Below are 26,444 nucleotides of genomic sequence, written 5' to 3' on the forward strand. Positions count from 1 at the left end.
CAGGCATGATGATAATGCTCGCTACAGTAGTTGTTGGCAGACAGATGCTGCTTCTGCCAATTTTTCCTCAAAGTATTTTCTTTTAAAGAACCCCAAAAGAGTGTGTTGGGAGAAAGTCTGTCCTCTCATTATTTTGTCCATCAATAGGCCTAGTTCCTGAAACACCAATTTTGATTGACTCATTTCATTCCATTCCATGCTTTTCATGTTTACCAAGCATGATCTTAATGCAGTCCTTAAGTTATAACAGGAGGCCTTTTTGTTTGAACTAATTCAATCTTTCTGTCTTGCTTTTTAGAGACAAGGTGGGTGAGGTAATTTTTTTTTATTGGACTCTCCAATAAAAGAGACAAGCTTTCAAATTAGAGAGCTTTTCTTCAGTTCTGGAAAAGATATTCACTGGGCTGGTCAACACTGGGAATTTACATGGGCATATCTGTCTCTTGGGGAGTGAAAAATCCACACCCCCTGAGAGACATAGCTATGCTGACCTGACCCCCGGTGTGGACAATGCTAGGTTGATAGAGGGATTCTTCTGTTGATCCAGCTACCTCTTCTCAGGGAGGTGGATTAACTACGCCAATGGGAGAATCTCAGTGTCTACACTGAAGCACTACGGTGGTGCATGAGTAGACATACCCAGAATGTAACAACTAAATACAAGATGCAACAGATTGCTTAGCGTAAGTAGTTAACACACATTCTAAGAGATGATTCAAGGTGAAATGGCCTGTTAATATCTCTCCAGCAATAGGATAAAAAAGGGCATTAGTGGGTTACAGATCGTTTTAATAAACCATAAAGCCAGTGTCTCCTTCAATTCCATAATTTTTAGTGTCTAGGAAAATTATAAATTTAAGCTCCCAGGATTGTTTTTGAAGGTTTCCTTTGAGGATGAGGACTGAGAGGTCAGATAGTGAACACGGTTGGCCCATAGGTGATATGGTGTGTTGTTTTTTGTTTGTTCTTTTTTCCTGTGAGACTTAATCTGAGTGTAGTGATAGTCTCGTTTCACCCACGTAGTTATTTGGGCATTTAGTGCACTGGATGAGGTATACCACATGTTGTAATAGGCATGTGTATGACCCATGGGTCTTGAAAGGTGTATTGATCATCTTTTCCCATCAACATTTATTATAGGTTATTGTGACATCTTATGAACTTTCACTCACCTTTTACTGTTGAGCACATAATCAGGGTAAATTTGTAATCCCTAGTTGTCACAATAGCAGTTCTATCCAAGTTCTAGCTGGGCTCAAAAACTCTGTGCTAACTGCAAGCAAAGCTGCTCGTTGTTCAGTGCTTATTGCTGCAAACTTTAGACTCCCCCTTCAGAGGCTTGGCTTGTGGGGCTTAGAGAATCCATCATCAATGCTTAGCTACCTAAATTTCATACATTTTAAATCACTGGACTTACTAATCTTTGTCCAGGTCACTTTCTTAAAGAAATGATGATCCTCTACATTTTTTCTTTGGTACCTTTTCCTCATTATACTTTTCTGATTTTATACTTGTTTGCAATTTTGCCTCTGAAATGCTATTTGGTTTTCCTTCAGACCCTTGGTTTACTTTATATTTCTTTTTCCACCCCATTATAATCACCATATTCATTTTAAAAATGTAAGGAGTAATCAGTATTTGCAAACAATTCCCTTAAAGTAAAAATAATCAGTTTAAAAATGCTGTTTAAATTTTTATTTAACAGATCTGTGAAACTCTTGAATCTCCCCATCAGTCTTCGGCCACAGAAAATGAAAAGTTTGTTGGGTCAGAACATGTCAACCAAAAGTCCCTTCATATACTCTCCAATTATTCCACACAATCGTGGAGAAGAGCGAAGTAAGAAAATAGGTAAGAGTATGGTCCAAGCTTTCTTGTAACTGCTGCTTCCATGGCTTGACTCCACATACGGATCAGGAATTTAAGGAATTACTCAAAAAAGCATCATACTTGGGGATAAAGCTTTCAGTGGAGAAGAAATGTTAACTGATTTCAACTTATTTTCTTATCCTTGGGTGATTTTTTTCAAGCAAATCAATAAGCACTCAACCTAATAATCTTGTTAGGGGAAATGAATTAGATAAAAAAGCTGTTTTAGATCTTGAATTATGTCACAAATACTCTTATGTAGTGTAGTCGTAGCTGTGTTGGTCCCAGGATATTAGAGACACAGGTGGGTGAGGTAATATCTTTTATTGGGCCAGCTTCTGTTGGTGAGAGAGAGAAGCTTTTGAGTTTATACAGAGCACGTCAGGTCTCTCTTCTACATATTTGGAGTTGTAAGTAGTGGTCAGAGGGTTATAGGTGGTGAGACCTCTGGGGATGTGTGACATTACTCAGGATACAATTTGGACTGATGGACAGCTCTGTCCCCTCAATTCTACAACCTGGGGTGCCTTTTACACTATGTTGCTATGAGAGCAACCACTCCTTGTCTGCTCACCCACAGCCTCCTGCATGTAAATCACTCCCAGCTATATAGTATGAGTGCTATAGCCAGGCACTTTGAATTACACTGCAAGGTAACATCTGCAAATTCCAAATCCCAGACTTTCTCCCAGAAATGTGTGTGACTTGTACTGCCCAGCACCCTTCTGAACAATGCAAACTTATATCAAGTCTGTATCTCATTAATAGAAAATGATATGCTCAAATCCTGTTATCTCAGATGGAGTTTCCCAAACGCTTCAGTCCAAATACATTGGTTTTGCTAAAACAATAAGAGATTTACTAACTACAAAAAGATAGATTTGGAGTGATTACAAGTAATGAGGCATAAGTCAGAATTGGAAATAATAAGAAAAAAAGAGAAATAAAAGATAAAACACAGCTAATACCTAACTTAACAAGCTAAGTGAATTCAAAGTAAAGGTCTCTCTCACAACAAGTTCCAGCAGTCTTACTGGTTGAATCCTTCAGTCAGGATCTCCCCCCAGTCCAATGTTGCTTCCTTTCTTGTTCAAGTGTTGTTGATGATGTTGGCGGAGAGATGATTTTGAGGCATTTACTCTCTGCCCTTACAGCCATTTCTCTTGCACAAGAACCATCTCCAACTGTTGTTCAGGAGACATTACAGGCTGTGTAGACAAGAATCTTAAGCTACTTGTTTGTCAAAATATAGGCTTTTTTTGCCCACGTGCTGTCCTGCCGAAGAGTGACCACTTAATCAGATGATGGTTCATTTAATCTCATTCTCTGAGGCGTTGGCTAGCCTTTTGTCTCTGGGAAATTGGTTTGTGACTGATTTCCAGAACAGGTTGGGACATGTTCCAGAAATATCTCATAGTAGAGTCCCAAAATTTTACATACAGTGTTGTCACACACATTTTACCAGGATAATGATGATCAGCAAATCACGAGTTTTCAAATGAAATTGCACAAGGCATACTTTGTAGAAGATTTACCATAATCCTCTAAAAGGGGTGAACATAGATGTACAGATTGTCATAGGATGATGTTTTGTTTCTTGCATTTGCTTAAGGAGTAGGTGTAGCTGTTGTTTTGCTTCCTTTTCATGTTGTGGAGTTTCCTTTTCCGATGGCAAAATTCAACATCTTCTGTTGTTGTATATAGTGTTGTTGAAGCTCTGTTGGTCCCAAATATTAGCAAGATAAGGTGGGTGAGGTAATACCTTTTATTGGATCAACTTCTGCTGGTGAGAGAGACAAGTTTTTGAGTTTACACAGAGTGGCTCTTCATTTAAGCTGTGTAAGCTTGAAAGCGTGACCCTCTCACCAACAGAAGTTGGTCCAAAAAAAAATTACCTCATCTGCCTTGTCTCTCTAATACCTTGGGACCAACATAGCTACAACACTGCATACACCTATGTTTCAAAGAATATCTATTGTAAAGAACCAGTTAAGACTGAGAGTTCAGAGTACACATGCTGAATGGCTGTTGGATTTTAGGGCTCCCACCATTGCTACTACCTATGAAGCTGCAATAGTTGATAACTTTTGCAACACAATCGTAGTGTGGAGACTGCCTCTAACGACGCAAAAGAAGTTCTCTGTGGAGGATCAGAATGGATATTCCTAATTTTTTTAAAATAAAAAAGAAACATGATAAAATAAATTATAATGACAAACTTTCAGACCACCTTTATATTCAAATGAGAGAACAAGCCCAATTAAAAACAAAACCAAACAAATACTTCCCAGGTCTTATTAAGAGGAATGTGAAAAAGCCCAACATGTAAACTTGTCTCCTTCCTTAGATATGCTTGCAATTCTAAAAGGTGTGAATAAAACCACTTTTAAATAGTGTTACTAATATACCTTAATTTCTTTTGCTAGTTTTTCCGTTTAGGATACAGCCTTTGCAAGAGTTTAGGAACTGTCAACTAATAGTATAGATTGTCACTAAAGATGTAGTTTATGTTGAACCAGATTGTACTTTGCCTTGTTTGTCTCTTCTTCCCAGTGACATCAGATTTCCAATTAAATTTTAGCAAATTAAAATGTTTCTTATCTCATAATTCTGAAAAAGATGCTACACTTCATGTGCAGAGGGGTCCTTTTAACTCATAAAAGAGCAGATTCTGTCAGTATCTTGACTGCATTTGCTTGGAAACTAAGTTTCTCTTATAAAACCTCCTGAGGCTCAGGAAATAGGAAAAAATGAATATGAATAGAGTCCAAATAATGTTTGGCAGCACTGTTGTTTTGTAATCCTGGCAGTAGGCCTAATATGAGAGAGTGAGCTTGTAAAATTTCTAAGAGAAAAGGTAAGGAAGTAGTCCATGTGACAGGTTTGACTGTCAATTTTTTTTTTGACAGTTAGCTGCCTTTAAATCAGATCCTCTGCTTTTAAGATGGTATTACTAAGGAAAATAGTTTCTTCTAAAATTAGAAAATGCAGAGTCCAAATTTAAAATAGCGTTATGGATTGGGTTGAATCTCATTGAATTTGATGGATCTAAATGTAAATGGAATGAGATAACGGAAACAGTAGGAGCAGCACCCAAAACACAATCACATGGTAGGGCCAGAGTAGAAGCTGAACCATGTGGTACAAGGTGTTTTCCTGGGGATTAATATATAGCGAATACAAAGGCTAGTACATTGATGGGTAAGGGGTGTGAGAGAGAGAAGTGGCAGGAAGCAAAAGACAAATGTTTAGTTTACACTACGCAGTTTTGTTAGCATAGCTGTGTCTGTTTGGCATGTAGAAAAAAAAAAACCACCCTCTGCCTGATGGCAAAACCCTGGTGTAGATGCAACTGTGCTGACAAAAGAGTGCTTGTTGGCTTAGCTAATGTTGTTCCTGGAAGTGGATAGCTGTGCTGGCAGAAGACTACCTGTTGGATTGTGCTGCATCTCCATTAAGGGGCTCTACTGGCACTGCTATACTGGCAAAGGCTCTGTAGTGTAGACAAGCCTAAGGCCATAAAAGCACTAGTGGTATGACCCCAAGAAATGAGTATGCCTTTCATTAACTGTCTAGAAAAGGGACTTGATACTATGATCAAAGATATCGTCTCCTGTTGTCAAATTGCTGCCATGTTCAGGGAAACAGGACGTTATGTTCATTCTTTTTAAGTAAACAGGATTGCATCAGAGAAATATCTGACTGTCAATTTCTGCTCTTAACCAAAACAATCCACAGGACTGCAAATTTGGGTAATTGCTTAGGTAAGTAAGAAAGCGGTAACAACAAATTTGCATGGGCTGCAGCTAGTCTCTCATTTAGAAACTTGAGCAACCATATTTGACAGAAATATAAATAAATTCCTTTAAAATGTTCTTATTTTATGTTGAAGTGACTTCTACAGAAAATCAACAGAATGATACAAGATTAAACAAATGGTGGCTAGTTTACAGAAACTTGCTTTGTTTAGAAATGTGTTGTGGAAAATTTTACCATATCTTTTTGTATAAAAAGAAGTTGGAGTCGGACCTAAAATAATGCATATAGAATTTATGCTAGAAGGAGGAATTTAGATGGTATTAATATAAACTTCAATCTCAGTGGTTTTTTGTAATTATACTTACCTTATATAGGAGATGCATTACTGTATCTGATAAGCTTGTTTTAAGGTGTTAATTGCATTTTACAAACTGGGGACTTGATTTTGCAAGGTGACAGCTTCAGTGGGAGTGGAGTATGTTCAGCACCTTTCAGGGTCAAGCCCCATGTATGTATACATAGAATCATAGAGTATCAGGGTTGGAAGGGACCTCAGGAGGTCATCTTGTCCAACCCCCTGCTCAAAGCAGGACCAATCCCCAACTAAATCATCCCAGCCAGGGCTTTGTCAAGCCTGACCTTAAAAACCTCAAAGGAATGATATTGCACCACCTCCCTTGGTAATGCATTCCAGTGCTTTACCACCCTCCTAGTGAAAAAGTTTTTCCTAATATCCAACCTAAACTTCCCCAACTGCAACTTGAGACTATTACTCCTCGTTCTGTCATCTGCTACCACTGAGAACAGTCTAGATCCATCCTCTTTGGAATCCCCTTTCAGGTAGTTGAAAGCAACTATCAAATCCCCCCTCATTCTTCTCTTCCGCAGACTAAACAATCCCAGTTCCCTCAGCCTCTCCTCATAAGTCATGTGTTCCAGTCCCCTAATCATTTTTGTTGCCCTCTGCTGGACGCTTTCCAATTTTTCCACATCGTTCTTGTAGTGTGGGGCCCAAAACTGGACCCAGTACTCTTGATGAGGCCTCACCAATGTCGAATAGAGGGGAATGATCATGTCCCTCGATCTGCTGGCAGTGCCCCTACTTATACAGCTCAAAATGCCATTGGCCTTCTTGGCAACAAGGGCACACTGTTGACTTGTATCCAGCTTCTCGTCCACTGTAAACCCTAGGTCCTTTTCTGCAGAACAGTTGCCTAGCCATTCGGTTCCTAGTCTGTAGCAGTGCATGGGATTCTTCCGTCCTGAGTGCAGCACTCTGCACGTATCCTAGTTGAACCTCATCAGATTTCTTTTGGCCCAATCCTCTAATTTATCTAGGTCCCTCTATATCCTATCCCTCCCCTCCAGCATATCTACCACTCCTCCCAGTTTAGTGTCATCTGCGTATCGACCACTCCTCCAAGTTTAGTGCGAACCAGCTGAGAAACGAACAGCAGAGAGGCTAACAGAGGGAGTCTGCCTGGGATCTGTCTGAGAGGAGGTACGCTAAGTGCTGCATTAGTGGGGCTGTGTTGGTGAGTATCTGAGTGTCTGTTGTGGGAACAGTTTGTCAGTTTGATGGTGTGCTTGATTGTTTGAAAAGTGTGAATTGCTTTGTTCCTGGTGTGCCTTGAGTGGGCCTGACCATTATAAAAAGCCAGTCAGCTGCGAACCAGTTGAGCAGCGAACAGTGGAGAGGCTAACAGAGGGAGTTTTTCTGGGATCAGTCCAAGAGGAGGTATGGTAAGTGCTGCTGCTGCTACATATATGCCTCCTTCAAGAGACATATGAATAACGTTTGTACATACATCTCTTGAAGCAAAATGATAAAAGCCTATTTCTTTCAAAGTAGCAGCCGTGTTAGTCTGTATTCACAAAAAGAAAAGGAGTACTTGCTGTAGCTCACAAAAGCTTGTGCTCAAATAAATTTGTTAGTCTCTAAGGTGCCACAAGTAAGCCTATTTCTTGTAATTGAAAAATTTACTATAGGGAACAGTCCTGAATTAGCTTAATGCGGCAGTCCAATCAAGGTACTCTTCTCTGTTTGTAATGCACCTAGCATGTTGTGGATGCTATCAGAAGTAAATATCTGTAATGATGATTATATTTGATGGGTTGTAATAAAAATGATTGTGCAATGATTGGACACTAAGATCTGATAAACAGCAATGACCTAGGCAAGGGTGATGCCAGAAATTTTATGTACTGTAGCAATCAGAGAATCAGTTGCAGAGAAACCATGACATTTCTGTAAAAGTTCAGACATTTCTGATATTGGAGTGTTAAAGGTATGAAGTGAACTCTGGGAGTGGTAGAAAATAGTAAGCTATTTTAGAAATGGGTGAGAATGAGGGAACTAGGGAGGAGGCAAGTCAACATATGGTTCAAAGAGTAGGAGGCAGAAGTCTTCAACAAAACAAGGCCAAGTCTTCTGATATAACCTCAAGATGAAAATGCACTTACATTATAATCTGTTTTTATGCACATAATTTTTTTTTATGTACTATTCATTTGGCAGAGACTTTCCAATTTGTCAGCTCTGGGAGGAATTTTCAGAAGTGTCTAATTTAGGAGCACAAATCTCATAGACTTGTAATGAGATATTTACTTTTAACTCTCCCTAGGCACTTCTGAAAATCCCTTAAATGTTATGGGCCTTATTGTTAAAGATCCTGAGTACTTGCAGCACTTGTTGTAGCCCCTAGGTTTTTAATGATCAGACTGTGGCTTACTGAAATATTTCTGATGCTTAATTTTTGCTCTTGGATAACTCATTCTTATTCTGAGTCGTGGCATAGAATAATGGAACAAGTTCTGCATGTGCATTATACAGGAACACTATGGTGAAGTCAACAGGAGTTTTTGTCATGGAAGGATTGCAGGGTAAAGCAAGTACTGCTGACCCCCAATAAGGTTCAAACCCCAATTTAGTTTAGAAATAATGAAAATCTGAGTTGGAAAATCATATGCTACGATTGACCACTCGTCCAAGCCCATTGTATTTGGGAAGATGAAATATTGCTACAGATGCAGCTGATCCTAACCTCTCTCCACCGTGGATTTTTGTTGACCGTTGGTTAGCTCCTCTCGAATGAACTGGGGTTCAGCATAATTCCTGCTAGAAAAGTACTGACCTAGTGTCCTGTATCAGTGTAGGCAGGTACTTAAGAGGCATAGAGTTTAATTTATAATTCTGGTCAAAAATCTGTGTTCCAGAACGGAAGTAGAATTTTATCACAGGCAATAAACTCTTATTTATTGGCCTGTCAACTGTTAGTTTGAAAAGAAGTAACTTAAAAAAACAGTCAGAAGAACAGTTGTTGTTTAATAGTCTTCCCATTTGTAGAAGAAAGAATTAACAGTTCGTATTTTTTAAAATTTACACATTGCTATATCTGAGTTAAATTCAAGAAAGAGATTCTGATTCCTGTAAGGGAATAAGGTGTGGTTCACATCATAATGTTCTAAATTATTATTTGTATAGCATTCAAAGTATATTGATTTAGAGATGATTAGCTATTAGACCTCTTCGGCTTGTCTGTACTGGCCTGCTAAATTGGCACTGCTGCAATTGCTTCATCGATTTAGTGGGTCTGCTGAAGACAAGATAAACTGATGGGAGAGCACTCTTCTGTCAACTTCAGTACTCTGCCTCCCCAAGAGATGGTAGCTTAGTCAGCGGGAGAGCGTATCCTGCCAACATAGTGCAGTGTAGACACTGCGTTAGGTCAATGTAAGCTACCTCAGGGGAGTGATTTTTTTTTTTCCTCGCCCATGAGTGACATAACTTACAATGACTTAAGTGGGTGTCTAGACCAGTCCTTAGAAACACTTGTTGTCAAGTGTACTAGGTATTTTACAATCAAATACTTACAGTGGTTAGGCACTTTGTGTGCTGTTTATCATTTTAAACAGGATTGTTTCACTGTTAAAATCTTGTTTTCCTCCCTTGGCTGATTTATTGTATCTAACTTGCATCTTGTTTTATACTGAGATGGTAAACTCTTTGAGGCAGGTGCTTATAGTCCTGGAACAATAGGGTCTTGTTCCCTGAATGGGACCTCTAGGTGCTAATACAGTATAAATAACAATCACAAAATAAATTCTGTACCTTGAAGATATAATTATAGGCAGAGCTAACATCCCTTCATTGAGATGTGTAATATATAAAACCGTATAGACAAATGCCCAACAGGGTCAAATGGTGACTCAAAACAGATGTGGACGGAATCTACTTATAACCTTGGCCCAACCTTGGGGGTTGGAAAAGGGAGATGATGATTTAAAAACTGTTGTTCATTCGAACAGTAGACTTTTTTCTTCATTCCATGCCATAATTCACACAGAATCATAGAATCATAGAAATGTAGAGCTGGAAGGGACCTTAGGAAGTCATCTAGTCCAGCCGTGTGCACTAAGCCAGGATCAAGTAACCCAGACAATCCCTGATAGTATTAGTCCAACCTGTTCTTAAAAATATCCAATGATGGGGATTCCACAACCTCCCATTGGAAGCCTATTCCAATGCTTAACTACTCCTTATAGTTAGAAAAATTCTCCTAATATCTGACATTAAATCTCCCTTGCTGCACATTAAGCCTTCAGTTGACATGGAGAAAAAATGGATCACAATCCTGTTTATAACCACCCTTAACGTATTTGGAGACTGTTATCAGGTCCCCTCTTAGTTTTCTTTTCTCAGGATTAAACATGCCCCGTTTTTTAACCTTTTCCTCATAGGTCAGGTTTTCTAAATTTTGTATAATTTTTGTTGCTCTCCTCCTTTTGGACTTTCTCCAATTTGTCCATGTATTTTCTAAAGTGTGACACCCAGAATTGGACACAGTCCTCTGGTTGAGACAGCACCAGTGATTAGTAGAGTGGGATGATTAACTCTCATATTTTACATTTGGCTCTCCTGTTAGTATACCCCAGAATATTAGCCTTTTTTGCAACTGCTTCATATTGTTCGCTTATTTAATTTGTGATCCACTATAAGTTCCAGATCCTTTTCAGTGCTATTACCGTCCAGCCAGTTATTTCCCATTTTGTAGTGTTGCATTTGATTTTTCCTTCCCAAGTGAAGTAGTTTGCACTTGTCTTTTATTGAATTCATCTTTTTGAATTCAGACCAATTCTCCCATTTCAGGTCCATTTGAATTCTAAACCTGGCCTTCAAAGTTTTTGCAATCCCTCCCAGCTTGATGGCATCTGCAGATTTTATAAGCATACTATCCATGCCATTATCCAAGTTATTAAGGAAAATATTGAATAGTGGCTGACCCCTGGAGGGCCCCCTTAGATATGCCCTCCCAGTTAGACAGCAAATCATTGATAACTACTCTTGCAGTAGGTCTTTCAACCACTTGTGCACCCTCTTTGCAGTAAATTCATCTAGACTACATTTCCCTACTTTTCTTATGAGAATATCATGTGGGACTGTGTCAAAAGCCTTATTAAATCAAGATATATCATGTCTACTGCTTTCCCCACAATCTACTAGGCCAGTGATTCCATTCAGCAAAGGGATTAGGTTGTTTTGGCATGGTGTGTTCTTGACAAATCCATGCTGGCTTTTCCTTAACTGTTGTTCTCTAGATGCCCACAAATTGACTCTTTAATTATTTGTTCCAGTATCTTTCCAGGTGTTGAAATTAGGCATACTGGGTCTACAATTCCCCAACTTACCATTGTTCTCCTTTTTAAGATAGGTGCTATGTTTGCCCTTCTACAGTCCTCTGGGATTTCACCTGTCTTTCATGGGTTCTCAAAGATAATTGCTAATGGTTCCAATATTGCTTCAGCTAGTTCCTTAAGTACCGTAGGATGAATTTTGTCAGGCCCTGCTAACTAGCATACATCTAACTGATCTAAATATTCTTTAACCTGTACTTTCTCTGTTTGGCTTGCATTTCTTCCTCCTTGTTAATATTGTGTTTTGTATCTGATCACATTATGCCTGGGGGAAATTCTGGACATCTGAGGACGTGCAGAATTCATCTGTCCCGCATAATTTTGTATTTTCCCACATTACAAAAAAAACAAACATTTTGCCTAAAAAGTGCTGCAGTTCTGCCTTTTTCCCACCAGAGGCTGCTGTGGTGCCAGAACATCCAGCTGTGTTCATGTTGGGTGTTCTAGTGCCACAGTGGTTTTTGGTGGGCAAAAGGCAGAACTGTAGCACTTTTTAGGCAAAATGTATTTTTATGTGGGAAAATACAAAATTCTATGTCCAGTGCTGCAGAATTCCCCCAGGAGTAGAGTTCATCATAGCACCCTGCCCACAGAGCCAGGATAGGGCAGAGTGGGGCACACAGGGCTACTGGGAGTCACAACTTGGAGTTCAGAATGGCTAGTGGTGGGGACAGACTGGAGCATGGGCCCAGGACCTAATGGGGTGACAGCATTGAGCCTGGGGACGGGAGGGGGGCCTGTAGAGACCCATGGGGATGAGGGGTCCAGGGACAGGGGCAGACATGCCTGACTGAGTGGGAGAGGCTTGGGGTCAGCCAGAGTCTGCATGGGGGAGGCTTCTCAGCACCCTAATAATCCCATCCCCCCCAAAAGAAAAATCTCCCACCCACACCCAACACTCTCTAGGTTCACTCCTAGACTCCTTCTTCCCTCTCCCTCAGCTCCTGTATTACCCCTGACTCCCCCAAGCCTTTGCACTGCTTCTGACAGGTACAGAAAATATAGTACTGTATTATAATTTAAATGAATTACACAAAGTTCTGTATTAATATGCCTAGTAAGGAATCTATTTGTTAAAAAAATAATTACAAGCAACTTTTTTTTTGTTTTTGTTTTTTTGGGGGGGGGTTTGTTTTGTTAGAGATACTTGCTGACAAATATTTTGAAATAAATTACCAAAATAATTTTAACTGGCATGATTATACTGTTATTTTGACAAATAAAATATGCAGCAGTTTGCAGAATTTTCAAATATTGTGTGCAGCATTTTTAATTTTTTGGTGCAGAATTCCCCCAGGAATAGTCACCAGTAACCTTTTTGTGAAGAGTGTAGCAAAATAGTCATTAAACACCTCTACTTCCTTGATGTCGTTAGTTATCAGCTCTCCTTCCCCACTAATTAGACGACTTTATACTTCCTTTCATCTTTCTTTTGCTCCTCATGTATTTGAAGGACCTGTTCTTATTCCCTTTTATGTCCCTTGGTAGGTGTAACTCATTTTGTCCCCTAGCCTTTCTGATTTTGTCCCTATATGCTTGTGCTTTTTTTGTACTCTTCCGTAGCATTTTTTCCATGTTTCCACTTTTTGAAGGATTAATTTTTCATTTTTTTATTTATTAAAGAGCTCCTGATGGAGCCATGTTGGCCTTTCACTATTCTTCTTATCTTTCCTTCCCATCGGGATAGTTTGGTGTAGTACTCTTAATATTGTTGCTTTGAGAAACTGTCCATTCTCCTGAACTCCCCTTTTCCCTTCAAATTTCTTCTCACGGTACTTTACGTACCAGTACTTTTTCGAGTTCTTGCTCATGTCCATTCCCATGCAGGTGTGTGTGTGCGTGCGTGCGTGCGTGCGTGCGTGTGCGATGTGTGCACAGTAGCTAGAAGGTTTTCCCCTCAGTGGTATCCATTGGGTCAGATTTGGTGCCCCCTGGAGTTGCGCCCTCATGGTGCTGTATATAGGAGCTTGCTGACCCGTCGCCTCCTCAGTTCCTTCTTTCTACGAGTGACAATCGCTAATTGCTAATGGTTCCAATATTGCTTCAGCTAGTTCCAAGCAACTCTCCCCAGTGGACTTCTTTGTATTCACCTGTAAATAGTTGAAAACTTTTGTTAGAGTTGCAGTTAAGTGGATAACTAGGAGTAGAGAGTAGGACCCTGCTTGACGGTGTTCTTCCCGCCCCCGTGCCGGGGCATGGCTCTTTCTCTGGGGTTTAAACTGTGCAAGGCTTGCCATAAGCCTATGCCCATCAGTGATCCCTACTCAACTTTCCTCAGGTATTTGGGTGAATCTCACCTGGGTGATCGTTGCAGAATTTGTAAAGGCTTCAAGCCCTGGACCCAAAAAGAAATGGACCAGAGACTTAAGTTTCTCCTAATGGAGGTGGCCCTTTGGAGCTGGGTCATCTCTACTCAGCACCAAGCACTTCGGCTTCCGTGAACAGTTCACTGGCTTCTGTGAGGAACAGGCAGGCAGTTCAGGAAGCATGGGCCCTGCTGTTCTTCCTTGTTCTGCCATCACTGACCAGAAGTGAACTGGCACTGCAGACGAGGGTGGCTACGGGCACCAGGTTCTATTTAAAGAAAAGCTGATCATGATGTAGCAGCCCTGGTCATCTCTGTCCTGGCACCGCTCACTGGTACCATCCAGCTCCGCCCCCCATGGTCCCTGGGGAGAGAAGTCTCAGTTTTGTAATCGGAGCCGGAATCCTATACCTCCCATAGGAGTGGCAAATGTCTGTGCAATGGCCCATCTGGACTCTGGGGGTTTTTCATCAGGCCCAAGGTCCCCAGTCACACAGGCCATACTCCATGGCATCCGAGACTATGGCCTTGCTGCTGTCCCCGTCCCTGGTAGTACAGGGAAAGAACCAAGGCACTGAGCCCGGTACCGTGGCACAAGAGCCAGCACCTCGGGACCTTTTGGGAGCTGACCAACAGGAGCAAGGCCTGGTACCGGTTCTGGGATCCTCTTCTTCCTCACTGGAGGTGGCGGGTACCATGATTGCGCCCATACAGGATGATCACTGGGTACACCAGGATCTATTGAGACGGGTGACACAGAACCTGGGAATCCAGGCGGAGGAAGTTTTTGAAATATCCCATGCCCTGGTGGACATTTTGGCACTGTTGGGCCCCTCCTGGGTAGCCCTGCCCCTGAACAGTGCCATCATAGAACCTGTCAATGCACTGTGGCAGACCCTAGTCTCCCTGCAGCCTACTGCAAAGAGGGTGGAACACAAATATTTTGTTCCCCCAGGAGGCTTGAGTGCCTTTATACCCTTCCTTTCCTGGGTTGCTGTTGGTCTCTGCAGCGACTGAGCGTGAGAGGCAGGGGCAATAGGGACCTAGTCCTAAGCCTCCAGCTTTGTATTGCTAACCAGCAGGTGCTCTTCAGCAGATACAGCTTTAACTCCCAGGGCGTATTGGCGAAGTTTAAAGAGTTGCTGCCCCAGGACTCCAAGGTCGAGTTCTCAGTTTTGGTTGAGGAAGACAGGGTGGTAGCAAATGTGTCCCTGCAAGCAGCTCTGGATGTGGCCACACGGTCAGCCGCACAGACCATAGTTTTGGCTGTGGTGATTAGAAGGTCCTCTTGGCTACAGGCTTCGAGTCTGCCTTGTGAGTGCAGCAAATGATCCGGGACCTACCTTTTGAGGGCACGTCCTTGTTTTCCAAGCAATTGGACACCAAGCTGCATAGTTGGAAGGACTCCAGGGCCACACTAAGGTCTCAGAGGCCAGTCCAGATCTGAGGTGGAGGCACACGTTCAACTAACACTATCAACCGTTCAGAGGCTAGGTCTGTTGTTGAACACTCAGGTCTGCATATCCCCACCCCTTTGAGAAAACACTTCAACCTGCAGATATTGCCTCGCTTCTACCAGTCACAGCCAAGGCAGGACTATGATTGAAAGCAGGGTAGGGACTACATGAGGTGGCTCCCAGCCGTTGTTGGCCCACACATCAGGGTTGGCCAGGCCAAGGTCAGGTGCCAAGCAGGCTTTTTGAAGGTATCCATGAGGATGGCATACCATCAGGATCTTTCCTCCCCTATCTTTGTGGACTGACTATCTCACTTTTTTTTCAGGCGTGAGTCCATATTACTTCTGACCGCTGGGTGCTTCGCACGATAAGACTGGGATACACTCGACTTCAGTTCCTACTCTCTTTTCCACCCTCCCTCCCCATCACTCTTTAGGGACCCTTCCCACGAGCAACTTCTAATTCAAGAAGTGCAAATGTTTCTGCAGCTGGGAGTGGTAGAGGAGGTTTGTCTGGAGTTAAGGGGCAAGGGGTTTTACTCCAACTATTTCCTAATCCTCAAGGCCGGGGAGGTCTCAGATTCATCCTAGACCTGCAAAACTTCAACAAATTCATAAGGAAGCTGAAGTTCTGCACGGTCACTTGGATCTAGGTGACTGGTATGCTGCTCTTGACTCGAAAGATGAGTACTTTCACGTCTCGATTCTTCAAGACCACAGGAGATTCCCTCGGTTCATGGTAGGACAATACACCCTCAGTTCACGGTGCTGTCCTTTGGTCTGTCAGCAGCCCCTCAGGTCTTTATGAAGTGCATGGCAGTGGTCGCGGCATTCCTGAGAAAGCAAAGGGTGCAGGTGTATCCCTATCTCGATGACTGACTGGCTGGTCAGAGGCCAGTCCAGATCTGAGGTGGAGGCACACATTCAACAACCCTATCAACCTTTCAGAGGCTAGGTCTGTTGCTGAACACTCAGAAGGCGACCCTTGCCCAAAGAATAGAATTCATAGCAATGGTCCTTGACTCTGTCCAAACCAAAGCCTTCCTTCCAGAAGCCAGATTCAAATCGCTGGGAGCAATCATACAGAACCTCAGAAAGGAACCTAGCACCATGGTAAGCATCTCTGTGAAGCATCTGGGGCAGATGGCTTCCTGCATGTATGTGGTAAAGTACATGAGGTTGCGACTCAGAATGCTCCAAGTCTGGCTATCATCAGCATACCATCGTGGCCAAGACGGCTTGGCTGTGGTGGTCACACTTCCCCATCATGTGATGGCCTCCCTCCTGTTGGACCTGGGGTCACTCTGTGCAGGTGTTCCATTCACCAAACCCCAACCGTGGATGTCTCTGGTCACCTCCCAACTGGGCTGGGGAGCTCATCTAGGAGTTCTCAGGGGGGCCTCTGGTCTCAGGAGGAGCTCTTACTTCACATCAGTGTGAGAGAACTCAGAGCAGTACATCTCGCTTGTCAGGCATTGCAGCCTGACCTTGAAGGCAAGTGCATGTCGCTGCTTACAGACAACGTGACCGTGATGTTCTATATAAACAGACAGGGTGGAGCATGCTCCTCTCATCTATACCAGGAAGCCCTCCACCTCTGGGAATTCTCAAGACAAATCGAGCAGGTTATGCAGGAGTCCTTCCTTCCAGGGGCTTAGAATGCACCAGCGGATCGTCTCAGCAGATCCTTCACCAACCACAAATGGTCCATGCACTTGGACATTGTGATGGACGTTTTCCAGAGGTGCTGGACTCCCAAGGTAGTCCTGTTTGCAACAAAATTCAAGAGGTAGTGCCCACAGTTCTGCTCCTTTCAGAATCTCAGTCTGGGCTCAATCTCAAATGTGTTGCTTATCTTCTGGAAGAACCATTTTTTCTATGCATTTCCATGTATTCCACTCGTATACAGGGCTCTACTGAAGGTCAAAAGAGATGAGGTGTGCTTGATCATGATAGTGCTGGCCTGGCCACGCGAGCATTGTTTTATCACCCTCCTGAATCTCTCCTTAGAAACACCAATCACCCTGTCTCCATTTCCAGATCTAATCTCTCAGGATCACAGGCATCTGCAGCATCCAAACATAGAGTCCCTCCATCTCACAGCCTGGAAGCTCCATGGCTGAACCCTTGGAGCTGGCATGCTCGGACTTGGTTCAGCAGGTCCTGTTACAGAGCAGAAAACCGTCCTCCAGGGCTATGTATCTGGCAAAATGGAAGATTTTCTCAATCTGGCGAGGCCAGAAAGGGATCTTGTCCCCTCAGGCGACAGTTCCATGTATTCTGGACTACTTGCTACACACCTAAAATAGCAAGGGCTGTCAGTATCTTCAATTAGAGTGCACCCGGTGGCTATCTCGGCCTTTCACCTAAGGGTGAATGGCAGGTCATTTTTCACTAATGTGCTCTGTAGCTGTTTTCTTAAGGGACTGGATAAGCTATACCCACAGGTGAAGCAGCATATCCAGTCTTGGGACCTTAACTTGGCACTATCGAGACACATGGGGGCCCCTTATGAGCCTTTGGCGACATGCTTCTTGCTCTACTTGTCCTGGAATGTGGCTTTCCTGGTGGCCATCACCTCAGCCAGGAGGGTCTCGGAAATCAGGGATTTATAAACAGATTTATTTGAGCTCACTGTATCTCACAAAAGCTTATGCTCAAATAAATTTGATAGTCTCTAAGGTGCTGCAAGTACTCCTTTTCTTTTTTTTCCCTGAGTCTGTTAATCTGCTTTTTTGAAGCCCATTGACCATATTCACTCCTTCCATTCCTTAGAATCATGAAATCGATCATATGATGATCACTTTCGGTCAAATTGCCTTACGCCTTCATATTGGCTACCAATTTCTCCCCATTGGTTAGAATCAAGTTTAATGGGGCTATCCAACTGGTTGCTGCTTCCACTTTCTAAAACAAAGGCAATGTCTCCACTAACACTTAATGTCAGTATAACTTATGTCACTCGGCGTGTGAATAAGCCACCCCCTTCAGGAACATAATTTACACCAACCTAAGCACTGGTGTGGATAGTGCTATGTTGGTAGGAGAGCTTCTCTTGCTGACATAGCTACCGCCACTCGTTGGGGGTGGATTAATTAAGTCGACGGGAGAGTTCTCATATTGGTTTACAGCAGCTATACTAGAGAGTTTACATCGGCGCAGCTGCATTGATGCAGTGACATGACTGTAAACTCTCAAAGGTAGCTATTGCCAAAAAGTATATTTCAGTACATTAGCAATGGATTGAAAATGTTGTGCTTGGCTGTATTAAAGTCCCCCATGAGTACAAAGTCTTGTGCAGGGCCATCCCTAGGGGTGTGCCGGGCCTGAGACGTTAGAAACTTCGCACCTATGTGCCGGGGGTGCTTCCCGTCTGGCTCAGTGTAGGCCCTGCCCAGTTCTGCCCCCTTCCCCAAGTGCACTGTGCCCTCGCTCCTCCCCCTTTGCTCCCAGCACCTCCTGATGCTGTGAAACATCTGATCTATGTCAGGTGGTATGTGCTGGGAGGGAGGAGGAGGTGCTTATTGGCGGGGCCCACTGGTGGGTAGGTGGCACTGGGGGGGAGCGGGAGGCCCTAGCTCCTCCTTGCCCCCCACCCACCTGTCGCTTGCCTCCCCATTTGCCTCTTCACCTTCCCGCCTGCGGGGCCCCTGAAAGTGCGGGACCCGGGGCGGTCGCCCCGATTTGCTGTACCCAAGGGACGGCTCTGGTCTTGTGTTTTGGATATTTGTTGTTGGTTCTAGAAATGCTTCATCCTCCTCCTCTTCCTGATTTTGGTGGTCTATAGTAGACTTGTAACATAACATCACCCATATTTTTTACCCCTTTTATCTTTACCAGAGACTCAACTGGTCTGCCTCTCATCTCCTTCTGGACAATGTGCGTTGTTCAGTTAGATTTTCATTGATAAAATCTTCACTTTTTGAGGAGTTTTGCCAAACTTATTTAATATAACTGGTATTCTCATTCCTTAACAAATCCATCAGAGAACTTGTGTGAGCTCAACATTATTCTCTCTCAGATTATAATGGAGAGTATTCTTGGAGTCAGTAGTAAAATTGTTTTTTGTTATATTCAGGGATCCAGTGTACCCAAGAGACATTTAAGAGCGCACACATTGGTTCCTCTAGTCGTTTCGTGATCCACTCTAAGGGGATATTCAGGCTTGTTGTGACCTTTGAAAGCTCAAACCACTTCAGTATATGCATTGTAAAGTATACCCACTTCTCAAATTGCTTCTACATTATTGGTCTTAATTCTTTTTAATTCAAAGCATAAGAGGAACAAAGCCATTAGCAAAGCCAGGTTTTCTAACTAAGTTGGGGAGGGGATGGGTCATTGGTGGTCATTTTTCAATTGAGAATTATGCTTGAAAAGGCACCATACTTGCATTTAAAGAGTGCTAGGAGGATGTCCGCCCCCTGTTGTGCCTTGTGGGCTCCACCACTGCTTCCTGATCATGTCGTAAGCATCTTTTAAGAAACTCAAGATATTCAAGGTACATTTTTCAAGCAATGACAAAAGCCAGTACTTTGAAGAAATGTATTTAATTTACCTATCTATAGGTAGAAAAAATAATCAACAATTTATTTTCTCTGGATAGTTCTTGTGATATTCTAAACAACTGGTAGTTTATTGAAGTTGTTACAAATAATCCTGGTTCATTGCCTTGTATTACTTTGCAGATGAGTCCTAGTGTATAATTGAATAAATCATCATTACAGCGAAGGAAGTCAAATTAGTGAAAACCCAAAGGGAAATGGAGCCCTTGAGAAGAGTATTAAGAAACTGCTTACAGCTCTATAGCTCTCATAAGATAAGCTTTTTTGGAATTGATTATATTTTAAATATTACATTGGATTATTATAGTCCTATTAAATAGCTTTAGTATCATGGTTGTTATGAGAAATAAAACCAAAGATATTTGTGACCCAGTTAAAGTGATCAGTGTTATAAAATACTGACTTAGCATCTACAGAAGTAAGAGGTGTACAATATATCCCCAGTAGGAACCACCTAATAACGTTTCATAATTTTATTTGACTAGTATACCATTCATAATGGCTGTTAGTAAGTGGCAGGGGCTAGAGGAATCCCCCAACTTCTCCCTGCAAAGCTAGTATTTTTGAGAATATGTGGCTTCAGCTATCACAGGGGTCCCCAACACAGTGCCTGCCAGGGCATTTTTGTGCGCCCGCAGGACACCCCACTGCCGAAATGCCGCCGAGAAGTGTTGTTGTTTCAGCGGTGACGCTTCTTCCCACCGCCGTGTTTCGGCGGTGACTTGTCAGGCACCCGCCACAGCCTTCTGGGAATAGCAATATGCTATTCCTACAAAAAAGGTTGGGGACCACTACCCCTTCTCCTTCCAACAGTGCAATATGGGCTAAATATCTCCTGAAAGTTGTCATGTGGAGTGGTCCTTTAAAAAGGCTCCAGGAAGAATAATTTTGTCAGCTGGGCCTGCCAGGATCACTAAGAGGTAGGAAACGGAGGTATCCAAGACCCCTCTGCTCCTCATCTTCCATGGAGCCAGGAATTTGGGGTGTCACATGGCTCCACCACTCCATCTGCTTCTAGCAGCACCAGCGGGTTTCCCTTTACCATCTCAGGAATCCTAAGGATGTCTGCAATTTTGGACCCCAGTGCATTGTTGTGGAGCTGGGCAAATGACTCTTCCATGGGGGATGAATGAGAAAATGGAAAAATGAATAGAGGGTTAGGTATTGGCTGGCCCTGGCAGTACCATTACAGTCCTGGACTAGTTTCAGAGTAGCAGCCGTGTATTAGTCTGTATTCGCAAAAGAAAAGAAAAGGAGTACTTGTGGCATCTTAGAGACTAGTGATCTTAGAGCACATACACCATAATTGTTCATTGACGTTTCTGTCCTATTGTAGCTCACACTTGCAAGGACCCACCCTTGCACTGGGCAGCAGGGAAGGAGTCTATTGTTTGAGAGCGCAATAAGGAATTCATCTTTAATCTATGCTCTGTGTATGAGTAATGGCCTCTTGATGTAATTGGCAAGTGTCTACTTCATTTTGGGCACTAACAAAAAATCACAAGTTATGGTTTATGAATAATATTCTTCATTCAATCAGCAGTTTGTCTGATAGTTTTCATTTGCAGTTTCATGCTTTTTAAGAGGTTATATTCGTCTCACAGTGCATATCCTTAATTCCTACTAGCATTAATTGGAGTTAAACATTTGCATTAAAAACCTATCTCTTAAGCCTTCTGTAATATTGCTAAGAAAATGTAATCAGACAGTAGTAAATGGTTGTGAATGTGTAATTAAAGTACAGCCAATTTCAGCATGTGAATTAGTTTCATGTTAAACAAGAAGTCTTGATTTATGCAGTCCACTTACTAATATTATCCTGACAAGGGGGTGCTAACAAAGTATGTTAAAATATGGAGAAAGCCAAAGCTCTGAAATACTTTGAAAGCTGCAACCAGAATCTCTGCATTCCAGCTACTACGATAGTGAGACCTCTGTGATTAAGCATTTCCCAATTACTGGTATTCCTTGATCTTTCTCCTTAATCCTCATGCTTGTTTATACTTCTAAAATTGAATGAATTTATTTTGTAATGTTGGTATGTCTCTGTACTTGGTATGGTATACTTAATTCTGAGTCTTCTTTGCTACCCTCAATAAAAAGCTCCCAAGTTACCTATTCTTTCCTGAAGAGAATTAAAAGGGAGTGCATGAGGTTCTCAACTAATGGTTAATCAGGTCTCCTGTTAGTGATTGATTTATCAGTGTCACTGGTCCTCTTATTTTTTTTTTAAATAAATGAAGCTGCCAAATCATACTCAGCTCATATACACGAAAACTTGTGTTCCTATTACTGCCACTCTTTCCTCATTCTTTCCCTGTGTTGTGTTCACTCGTTACCATCCTGTTGCATTCTGGTACTTGATTCCATGAGGCGCTGAGCACTCAGGCCCAGATCCAGAAAAGCACTTAAGCATGTAAGTAGCCACCACAGAAGTCAATGGGACTTCTCAAGTGTTTAAAGCTAAGCATGTGTTTAAGTGCGTTTTTTGGATTGTTACCAGAGTACTTAGTACCTCGTAGGATTAAGCTCTTTGGGGCAAGAACTGCCATTTATTTGTTTGTACGGTCCCGCAGCTCATTAAGGTAACCAATCCACCTCTAGCCTTTGCACTTCCGGTCCCCTAACACAGTGGTTATCAACCAGGAGTATATGCATCTCTGGGGGTACGCGGAGGTCTTCCGGGGGTACATCAACTCATCTAGATATTTGCCTAGTTTTACAACAGGCTACATAAAAAGCACTAGCAAAGTCAGTGCAAACTAAAATTTCATATAGACAATGACATGTTTATACTGCTCTATATACTATATGCTGAAATGCAAGTACAATATTTATATTCCAGTTGATTTATTTTAGAATTATATGGTAAAAATGGGAAAATAAGCAATTATTCAGCAACAGTGTGCTGTGACGTTTCTGTATTTTTATGTCTAATTTTGTAAGCAAGTAGTTTTTATGTGAGGTGAAACGTGGGGGTACGCAAGACACATCAGACTCCTGAAAGAGGTACAGTAGTCTGGAAATCTGGGAATTTGCATTTGACCGTAGGGATAGCTCTGAGTACTAGCATCTCTGTAGCAATATGTCAGCAGCAGTTAGGACTGCTGTTAGGGTACACTTCCGGTTTTAAATGTGTAATTATTTTTTACAGACTTCCAGTGGGTCCAAGGAGATGTATGTGAAGTTCAGCTGATGGTGTACAATCCTATGCCTTTTGAACTCAGAGTAGAAAACATGGTATGTATTTTTCCAAATTGTTCTTTTATCATTATTTTGTGACACAATATTTTTTCAATTCTGCACCATTAAATTTTCCAGTATTGTTTTTATGTAAAGCAAACTGTTAAAACTGTATTAAACCGATAGAGAAATTCTTAGTCATATAACATCATTGCGTCATTTAGCCCTTCTCACCTTCTGTACTAGACAACTGATATTAGAAATAAGGCATACATTTTTAACAGTGAGTAATTAACCATAGGAAGAATTTACTAAGAGTTGTGGTGGATTCTCATTCACTGACAATTTTTAAATCAAGATTGTTTTTTTTTTTTTTTAAAAGATGTGCTCTAGGAATTATTTTGGGGAAGTTCTTTGGTTTGTGCCGTACAGAAGATTGGACTACATGATCACAATGGCCTTAGAATCTATGAATTATTATGACAGTGAAATGAAATTCTTTGCCATTCAGAGTGCATGGATGCTTTACAATTACTGATGTACAGATCCCTGAACACTGAGGACTGGCGTATAATGGCTGCATGGTTATTTAAATATCTTATGGTTATTCTTTGCTGGACAATAACCATATCCTGGACTGAATAACCAGACCCTGAATCCATAGGCTAAGCATCTTCTTAGCCCAGGGAATGATTGTCAGAATTATCAGGGCACATCTTCAGGTTGCTATGCTGCTGTGTACTGTACCTCTTCTCATCTCTGCCCTGGATTCAAACTGGCCTAAGAATTCCCCATCCATAAGATTGCCTCAACTTTTGATATCCTCCCTAGCTTGATAAGAGATTAACCCCCGCCACACACATCTAAAGCACAAAGAGTGAGAGTGGGAGGAACGTAGGGGAAGAAGCCATAGATGGTGAAGAGGATGAGAGACTACAGTAACTCCTCACTTAACGTCCTAGTTAGGTTCTTGAAAAATGCAGTGCTACTCGAATCCAGTTTCCCTATAAGAATGAATGTAAATAGGGGGGTTTAGGTTCCAGTGAAATTTTTTTTGCCAGACAAAAGACACTATATACATATACAGTATACGTTTTAAATAATTTTAAACAAACGAATACTGTACTCACCAATGAGGATTATGAAGCTTGGTTGAGGCAGTGGCGGAGTGGTGTCGGGGTGCAGGGGCTTGCCCCGTTCTGCCCGCTTGCCCGGCGCTTTTGGGCAGGAGCACTGGGCAGGGGGAGCGAAACAGCGTTAAAAGGGAACATTGCAGGACTTTAAAGGAGTATGTTCTCTAATAGATCAGCGACCTATTAACAAGACAATGTTAACTGGGACAACGTTAAGTGGGGAGTTACTGTATTTAAAAAATTCATCTGAGGATCTCAAGGACTTCACTTGACAAACTGATTACCTAGATTGTGAGCTTTTTGGCATACAGAATGTCCTCTTGTTGTGTTCAGTGCGTAGCCAATGATACGTGTTTGAGGCTCTGGGCAGTACTGCAGTACATATCAATAATAATAATATAAACCACAGTACATGTAATCGATTTAACAAAGGCTAATTTTGAAATAAATTAAGATTGGGTAAGTGTCACATCCTCCATGGCAAACTCTTACAAGCAAGAAAATGCAAAGTTCTGGGATATTTGTTTTTCATTTTCTAAATTACAAAAAGAAAAAAATGAGGCTGAAAAATAATGTTGACATTGAAGTAATCCTGCTTTGCCCTTTCTTGTAACATAGTTTCTGTATATTTTCATTAATTGTTTTTCTTGTTGTTTAGGTTTCTGTATAGGTAAAACCAAAGTCAGCTTTGTAGACTTGCATAATTTTCGTCTTTATTCCTGCCTCCATGCATTTGCATTGCTCATGCGCCATTTATGCAGAAGGAGAGTTATTGTCTATGCATGATATGGAAAGTAATTGCTGTGCTTGCTCAGAAGCTAATGATTTGTATAGCTTTCACCCACATAATACCAAAAGGCAAATTTATCAGTGGTGTTCAGATTTATTTTGTTACGTATTCACCTCCACAAAACTTTTTAACCTGAGAAATATGAAGTTATTAAATGCTGAGGAGCTGTGATTTTTAATATAAACTTCAACTGCTGGCTCCGGTGTCCCACAGGAGTTGTATTACTAGTTGTATCATTGTAATAATGTATTTCTTTTCTTAACTTTTGTTTTCTTTCTGATCATTACAGTCATCTAGTGTTTCACTATGTCCACTGGTTTCAGAGTAGCAGCCGTGTTAGTCTGTATTCGCAAAAAGAAAAGGAGTACTTGTGGCACCTTAGAGACTAACAAATTTATTAGAGCATAAGCTTTCGTGAGCTACAGCTCACTTCATCGGATGCATTTGGTGGAAAAAACAGAGGAGAGATTTATATACACACACAGAGAGAACATGAAACAATGGGTTTATCATACACACTGTAAGGAGAGTGATCACTTAAGATAAGCCATCACCAGCAGCAGGGGGGGGAAGGAGGAAAACCTTTCATGGTGACAAGCAAGGTAGGCTATTTCCAGCAGTTAACAAGAATATCAGAGGAACAGTGGGGGGTGGGGTGGGAGGGAGAAATACCATGGGGAAATAGTTTTACTTTGTGTAATGACTCATCCATTCCCAGTCTCTATTCAAGCCTAAGTTAATTGTATCCAGTTTGCAAATTAATTCCAATTCAGCAGTCTCTCGTTGGAGTCTGTTTTGAAGCTTTTTTGTTGAAGTATAGCCACTCTTAGGTCTGTGATCGAGTGACCAGAGAGATTGAAGTGTTCTCCAACTGGTTTTTGAATGTTATAATTCTTGACGTCTGATTTGTGTCCATTCATTCTTTTACGTAGAGACTGTCCAGTTTGGCCAATGTACATGGCAGAGGGGCATTGCTGGCACATGATGGCATATATCACATTGGTAGATGCGCAGGTGAACGAGCCTCTGATAGTGTGGCTGATGTGATTAGGCCCTATGATGTCCACTATGTCCACTGAAGTGGCTAGTAAGATGATATACACAACCATATGACATTGCATAGCATAATTATTAAAACATCTTTCTAGCCACTACAGATCACATTTTGTAGTATAATAAAACTCATACTGATAGCTTGCCATGCTAGCTGCTTTAACAGGATTCTGTCTAACACATATAAACATAAAAGGGAAGATGAGAGTCCAAATTACATTGACTCCGTTTTTTATTTAATTATTTCATAAAATAATTCATATATCTTTAGGAACTCTCAACTAAAAACCTGGTTTACAGGCTATATAATTAATGTGCAGCTTGTTCATTACATGACAAAATCTTTGGATCTGATTATTTGTTAATAGAACTGTTTAATCAGGGTAAACATGCTTGCACAGATAGTTGTGAAGTATGAATGTACGTTTACTTGTGTAGATGCTTCTAATCAGTACGTATGTGCTATGCACACACCAATTGTAATGTTTGTGCTACTATAGATACAGTTATTAGCATTTGTAGCCTTTTATTTTATTTAAAGTAAATTTTGTAACGTGGTGGTATACTACTGTGGGTTCAGCTCAGGCGGCTACAATTTCAAGCTTAACAGAGTGAAAGTCGCCTCTGTTGCTTGCTTTAG

General features: G+C 41.6%; 1 protein-coding gene across 5 annotated transcripts in view; it reads left to right on the forward strand.

Moving 5' to 3' along the window:
• Positions 1-26,444, forward strand: part of TRAPPC9 (trafficking protein particle complex subunit 9) — an 874,505-nt gene that overhangs the window by 87,512 nt on the left and 760,549 nt on the right. For all 5 annotated transcript variants that reach the window (XM_043507302.1, XM_043507301.1, XM_038389963.2 and 2 more), the window contains exons 11-12: positions 1,706-1,851; positions 22,800-22,885. In XM_043507302.1, the coding sequence (XP_043363237.1) occupies positions 1,706-1,851; positions 22,800-22,885 (232 nt within the window). The remainder of the gene's footprint in view (positions 1-1,705; positions 1,852-22,799; positions 22,886-26,444) is intronic.

The sequence above is a fragment of the Dermochelys coriacea genome, chromosome 2, assembly GCF_009764565.3.
Source record: "Dermochelys coriacea isolate rDerCor1 chromosome 2, rDerCor1.pri.v4, whole genome shotgun sequence".
Lineage (NCBI taxonomy): Eukaryota > Metazoa > Chordata > Testudines > Dermochelyidae > Dermochelys > Dermochelys coriacea.